Raw genomic sequence first — 7,607 nt, 5'->3', positions numbered from 1 at the left:
AATGTTTTAAAACCGGCCTTTTTCTTTCCCCTGCCAATCAGGAGGGAGCAGCGGGGCCCCTCCCTCTGCCGATCAATGGTGGGGGGAGAGAGAGGGACTCGCGGGAGAACATACAAGAATAAAGAAGCTGCCGCGCACCCCACTTCCGTGTAAATTTGGTAAGTTCCTAAGAATAAAGGAATTGCCATTTGAAACAGACAGTGTATTTTTCCTGCTGGTGTAGTTATACCACATCCCCAAATGACTGGTCAAGGGAAGTGATTCTTCCACTCTATCCAGCCTTAGTGAGGCTTCAGCTGGAGTAAGGTATCCAGTTTTGGGAATCATATTTGTGGAAAGACACAGACAAATGGGAAAGAATCCAGCAGAGAGGAACAAAAATGATTAGAAGTTTTGGAAACATGATGGATGGGGGAAAAGCTGTAAGAACTATAAGAACTAGAATTATTTAGTCTAGGATTTAGTTTTATGATTCTTTGTAAATAACAGGAACCTTCTCTAACCATCCGATGTTAACATCAGCACCTTAGTGATGCATGAAAAAGTATGCCTTCCTGCTCACATACTCAGAAGCAAGATAGGCAGAATTTGGATATTTCTTCCACCACAATTTTCATTGAATCCCTCTTATTTCCTGCATAATGCCCACTCACAATCTTATGACAGGACACACCCAATGGCCTTGCACATGTAGAAGACACCTGCACCCACTGGACATTCTCCAGCACCAAACTGATTGCCCACAAGCTGCTGTAAATCCAATCTTGCAAGCTTCCAAAGAGCTACTGCACCCCCCTTTTCACTGTAAAAGCAGCTTTCATTTTGGTGCATCTGAGCTCAAAGATTGAGGCAAGCTCAGCAAATGACTCCAAGAATGTGGCCCTCTGTATCCTCTGCTGACTGTCTAAAATCTACACCACAATCTAATCCCGTCCCCGCCCCCTCACTGTGCTCAATTCACAGACCCAGGCACGCTGTTCCATATAGTGTAGCTGGTCACTGTGTGCCTGCAGCAGCTTGCAGTTTTCACTCACTGTCAATCATCTACTTCTTCTCAAAATTATCATTTTCACTGATGAACAACCAGCTGTTGTGGTAAACAAATTTCTGCAATGCACAGAATGAGACATGAGAGATCTGCTGATTTGTTCAGTGTCTGTGCTTCTGGCCAGCAAGATGGGAGATGCATTGAAAGAGTATGAGGATCAGATTATGAGGTCTAAAGGAAGAGCTGTGGGGAATGAATGAACCAGCACAAAAAGAAAAGTTATGGAATAGGACAGGGGGAGCTGTGGGAACCCAATTCCCAGGAAAGGCAGCCAGATGTACGTGCACTCTAACAGGGCAGCAGTCATAACACTTTCTAATGCAGACATAGGCTTAAAAAAGTCAAGAAAGAGCTCCAAAGGCTTCATGTTAACACGCAAACGCACCCAGTGTTGGTCTGAGGCCACAGACCAAGACTGACCATTCTGGACATTTAGAAATAATTCTGCATGTTATTTCATTCTGCACCATTTCATTTTTGTTCCTGCCTTTTTATGACTAAATTCTGTCACTTCATTTAGACAGGAACTTAAGTTTTTGAAGGGTTTACCTCCACCTGAAGTTATAATCTCAAGTGACAATTTCCACAACAATTAATTGCTTTTAAAGACTCATATTTTCTACCAATACCAGCAGAAACTCTTGTAAACAAGATTTCATTTGCAATAAATTGATAGAGGGTTGCCAGAGTTAGTACATCAATATCAGAGTACATCAACACATGTAGTACATCAATATGGGGAGAGGACAGTGAAAATTAGGCAGTGAGGTTTTATACAATGGATGCATTTTATATTACTGGCCAGTTCTGATTTGGTGGCAGGCTGCCATTGTCCTTTGGCATCCTAAAGGGTCTTTTTTCATGCATGATTTCATCATTTCTTCGCAATTCCCCTTTATTAAGTTTGATTATGACGAAAAGTTAAGAAAAAAAAAAAGATGAGATAGTATTGTCCTGATGAACTATAATCATCCCCAAAAATATATGAGCAGTACATTAAAAAAGGTCACAGGGCTAGCACATACACTGAACTCTGGTGAACACTAAAGCATGAACAAAAAAAGGTATACAAATCTTCTCATGCTGACAACATTGTCAGTTGGAAAAATATTCTATGTAGCAACATATATGTAAATATGAAATATGCCCGTTGGCTTCAAAATTACTCAGGGTTTGCCCAGGTCAAATGAATAATTAAGGACACACATTTCACAACAGCTGAGCTCGCTATCAGTTTTTTGCAGGGGGAAGGGGAGAACAAAAGTCACCTGTGTTAAGAAGAAAGAAACGCTAATTTGTAGAGGACATTTCCAATCTAATTATGATAGAAAAGCCTGAACTGAAGCCCACTGGCACATTCCCCAGGTTCACAAACACCAGTCATCATAACTTCATTATTGCAATTAATGCACTATATTCATCAGTGGTACTTGCTTTCTGTAACTTCCTTATTAACTCAAAAACATAACACTTAAGAAGCCAAGTTTTGTCTAAGCAACTCCTCTGAAGCTTCCATTTATGTATTGAGAAGCAACCTTAAACAAAATAAGATTACCTTAAGTGTATTTTTCAGTTTTTCTTGATGCTGAACTTCTATTTCCATTCTATTCAGGAGTTCATTTAAAAGAGACATCTCATGTCCGATTTTACATAGCACAGATTTCAAGGATGGCTCCTGATCTGTCAAAGAGGGACAAAGTACAAAATAAAAATAAACCAACAGCCCAGTTCACACTACAGGATTCTCCCACCCCATGAGCAAAGTCTGGCACATCCCTTCCCTGCTTTTTTCCTTCCCACACTGGAGTCACTGCCCTCCCAGCAAAGTTAGAGAGACCATGCTCTTTAAAGAGGGGTTAATATTCTCTTGAATAAAGTACTCAGTGCTATCCCAGAGAAGAATACTGCAGCTAGAACTAAAACTATCTGGAATATGATCTCGGCTAACCACATCAGGTCAGGGTTACAAATATGCCTTAAGGTTGAAAAAGTCAAGCATTCAAAAACAGAAAATACAAGAATTAAAATAGCCCGTGCATCCCTACCCTGGGGGTCTTCAAGAGGAGGTTAGATAGGCATCTAGCTGGGGTCATCTAGACCCAGCACTATTTCCTGCCTATGCAGGGGGTCGGACTCGATGATCTATTGAGGTCCCTTCCGACCCTAGCATCTATGAATCTATGATCCCCTGTACATACGCATCTGAGTCTTTAATTACATGATTGCATACTTTTTTTCCATAGCTGTATCCCTAATTTTCATTCGCCATAGCTACTGATCCCCCTTTCCTCCAAGGACTTATCCAATCCCTTTTGAATCTGGCTAAACGGTCAGTTTCCACAATATCTGATTGCAGTAAGTTCCACGCTTCAATTACATGCTGTATGAAAAAAGCGTCCTTTTGTTAGTTTTAAACTTACTGCCCGCTAGTTTTATTTTGCGATCCCCCAGTTCTTATATTGGGGGAGAGAGTAAATCAATCTATATTTCCTCTGTCTTCACCATCTAGTATTTTGTAAACCCTTATCTTGTCCCCCCTCAAGCATCTCTTTGCCAAACTGAATAGGGCTAGCCTCTTTAGTCTTTCCTCACATGGAAGTCTGTCCATGCCATTAATCATTCTTGCTGCCCTTCTCTGTACCTTCTCTAGCTCTTCTATATCTTTTTTGAGGTGTGGGGAGCAGAACTGGCCCCAAGACTCATTTTACTGAATACTACTGAAACCCTCCTCTGAATACAATTACATTTCCTCACAGGTTTATTCCATGGCACTCCTCACTATGCCATCTCTAGGGCTCAAACATTGGTGAATTTATTTTCACAACACCCCTGTGAAGGAAAATTGTGGGTAATACCCCCATTTTACACTTGGAAAGCTGAGGCACACAAAAATTACAGTCAGGAGTATCCACTAATTTTAGGTGCTCATTTGAGATACCTCGGCCCTGACTTCTCAGAGTACTTTGCATGATATGGAACTCTGCATATTCCATCACAGCTCTCCCCTACTTCGCTGCAGCTATCCGTGCTCAGCACTTCTGCAAGTCTGCCTATAGGATCTCAGCCACCAGCAAATGGCTTGATTTATGTGACATGTCTAGAATCACAGGAACACTGTAGTAGAAGAAGGGACAGAATCCAGGTCTCCAGGGCAGCATTCATCTGCCTGAGCCAGGAGACCCAGATACATTGCCAGAACAGCTCTTTTCTGTCTTGAATGAGGCACAGCCCTGATAAAAAAGTATGCGATCATAAAATTAAGGATTTTATCATGATGCACAAGGAGGAGGCTAAGGTTACATCAGCAACTTTAACTGGCATTTATTAACTTAAGTACTTAACTTTGAAAGCCCAACATTGTTCTTTTATAATTTTTTCCTGTTACTTAGATTTTTTTTAAAAGAAAACTGAAAAACAGAAATTGCACTGTATAGCAGCACACTGATTCTACAAGGTTTATCAAAGTTGAAGCCTTTAGATCTACTGCAAAGGTTTTTGTTCTTTTTAAGTGATCACAGTAACAGGTTTTCATCCTTATCCAAATTCTCTTTAACAGGGGAGGAAACCTACTTTGTTAGTGGGTTTCACAGCCATTTAAGGACCACAGAAGAATGGGGAGACTCAGGAATCCTAAGATCCATTGTAGGTCCTGTAAGGTCAAAAGTGCCTACCATTTTCCAAAGCTTAACTGCTTTTGGTCCTTTTCCCAAATCCTGCCTGCTCCCTACCTCTGGCTTCTTCTCCCAGTCTCTTTCTCCTTTCCTACCAAATCCGAATCTTCCCTCTAATCTCCTTGCCCAGCCAGTCCTATTCCCCTAACCCCCAAGGCCAAAGTTCCCAGCTCCCTTGATACTCAGTCTCTTATCCGCCTCACATCCAGCTCTCCTCCCAGGCACAAGCTCCTTGTCCAATTGAGTTCCCATCCTGCCCTGCCCAATGTCCTCTAACAGACACTGCTTCATACTCCTATTTAGAACTGGTCAAAATATTTAGGAAAATACTTCTTTTTCAGATTCATAAATGCCAGTCTATCAAAAGCAAGATCTTTGTGACAGGCGTGATATGTGACAGGGTCCTTTTCAACATATGTCCTATTAAAAAATTCTGTAAGTTTGAAAATTGTCTAAACATTGTTATGGTGTTGGAGTGATGTTTTAGCCATGATGGTCTAGGAATTATGCAATGGACAAAGATTTTTGTGGATAATAACTTTTACTGACCAACTGCTTGGTTGGGATAAAGCTAGACAAGCTTGTGAATGCAAGGCATTCTTGCATTTGAAAGCTGTCCAACTTTACCCCAACGATGAAGCCAGTCCAAAAAAGATATTACCCATAAAAATCCTTGATTCTATACCCTCTGACATTTTCAAAAGACAAAATTCTATGTTCCAAGCTAAAGCAACATTTGTTTTGAACTTCATATGAAAAAAGCAAATGTTTAAATCAGTGGTTCTCAGCCCTCAGAATCAGGGCACCCTTCCACCACCATTGGAACATGGCAGCACCCCCAGGTGAGAACAGTGCTGGTGCTGCCTCTGCTCACCTCAGTGCTTCTCAACCGGGTGCTGCTGCCTCCAGGTAAAAACTGTTCCACATACCTGCTGCCCAGGCAGCTCAGGGAAAGCTGTGGCACGTGCAAACACGCCTCCTGCATTAGGGTTCTCTACTAACCCTAATGCAGACAGGACAGCTGACTCAGGTTGTAGCCCTTCCTGGTCTGGCCACCCCACCCATGCTTTTCCCAGCAACAGAAACACCCGTAGGTGGAACTGCCCTATGCACCTGTCAGGAGGAGCATCATGGGGGCTGGACCAGGAAGGGCTACAGCCATAACTAGCTCTCCTGCCTACTCAAGGGTTATCAGAGAGCTCTAATAGAGGAGGAGCTTATGCACATGCCATGCCCCTGAAAACAAGGTAGTTTCACTTGGCTGCCACAGTGGCGGCACTACCTGTGTCACAGCACCCCAAAGGGATAGTGTGGCACCCTTATTGAGGACCACTGGTTTAAAAATTCAAAATCTAAACGAAGCAATTCAAATAAACTTTAGTTTACCCAATTTGAATATTCCTCCCCCCAGATTTCAACTTGTAGGACTGATACAAATTTGCAGCATAAAAAATTGATTCTTGTCAGCTCTAGTCGGAGTCTCCTTTTTTTTCCCCCCCACTGGTCCTACTCTACCCCATCCCCTCCCTCCTCAGCTCTTCATCCAAAAACCCCTCTCCCAAACAATGGACCCCCCCATCTCCATTACCCCTTTTCCATTCCTGTAGTCTCCTTGCCCAACCAGTACCAGCTGCCTTTCCTCTAACTCTCAGCCTTAGACTTTCCCTAGTTCTAGTTTCCCTTTTCTACTTCAGCTGCCATATCTTTGCCCAAACAGCCTCAGTGTCCCTAATACCCTGACATCCCAGTTAGTCTGTACCTACTCCAGTCCCAGTCTCACCACATCCCTTTTTCCAATCAACACGTTTCCCTTCTCTCTGCATGGAGCAGCCACTAGAACGAAAACCTGGCTTCGCTGGTGCCCTGGACTATGAGTGGGTACTATGCCTATAGTGGATACCTGCTTTGGTCAGTATGAGAATCTATGAGACACTCAGTGAAGTCTGAGTCTTACCTGCCAAAACCAAAATGGTCTACCCCAGGCCTGAGCAAACTATGTTTTTAAATTGGCCAAAGTACAGCAGATTTCACAGGGATGTCAAAAGGTGTATCCCTGACACAAAGGGAATAACACTACAAAATTTCAAGTCCCTGTTCACCAGTGAAGTCTAACTCTAAGGCTATATAAAGAAAAGCCTCAAAAGTGTGTGTGAGCGCGTGTATTCAGGTTCAAACAATGTGAAGTTATTATCAGAAATGGCTTGATTAACTTAGCTAAAATAAAAAATAAAGTCAACCTGGGTCAGAGACCCAGGGCAAAGTTTCAGCCCCAGTGATTAAAGATTTGCAGAATTATAAGCAATTGCCCCATCTGTCTTACAACAGAAAGATGATCTGAATAGTAGATAGCATTGACATCATCAGTCCCATGCATAAGAGCATCATTTACGTTTACAAATCTATCTAACATTATGCATAGCTGATACTGTTAAATATAGCTACATGTATTAGTAGATTTTTCTCCATTTAAGTCTAAAAGAATTGTCCTTTCCTATTAAAGAGCATAATCATACACAATAGATTCTTGCATCGGTTAGAAAGAAAAGAAAATTCTGCAGAATTTCAGCTGTTTTCCCGTTCTGCCACACCAGAATCAGAAAGTATTTTCTTTAGACTGAGAAGGGGTGATAACATTGTATGTGAGACTTCTCTTGTTCCTCCTCACCTTACTCTTTGGCCTCTAATACTTTCCATGTTATTTCCCCTCACAATACAAGTAAATTTTTGTTCTCTCTTTCTAAAAAGGAAGACATGGGTGGACCACCTCATCTCCAGGTGTCCCCCATACATTTTTCTCCATGTCACATCTGAATTCACTGAATCTGCAGCCCATAACTCCTGCCTTGAATTCATGTGTTCCGGTTCTGTTTGGTGCCCCTCTTTCATTC

At 42.1% G+C, this 7,607-nt stretch overlaps 1 protein-coding gene across 1 annotated transcript in view; it reads right to left on the bottom strand.

Moving 5' to 3' along the window:
* The window catches only part of SKA1 (spindle and kinetochore associated complex subunit 1), a 40,702-nt gene that overhangs the window by 25,970 nt on the left and 7,125 nt on the right, over positions 1-7,607 (bottom strand). Inside the window, exon 3 of the mRNA XM_006033137.3 lies at positions 2,604-2,728. Within this exon, the coding sequence (XP_006033199.1) occupies positions 2,604-2,728 (125 nt within the window). The remainder of the gene's footprint in view (positions 1-2,603; positions 2,729-7,607) is intronic.

This window comes from Alligator sinensis, unplaced genomic scaffold (genome assembly GCF_000455745.1).
Source record: "Alligator sinensis unplaced genomic scaffold, ASM45574v1 scaffold24_1, whole genome shotgun sequence".
Classification (NCBI taxonomy): Eukaryota; Metazoa; Chordata; order Crocodylia; family Alligatoridae; genus Alligator; species Alligator sinensis.
This window is presented reverse-complemented; position numbering and strand designations above follow the sequence as displayed.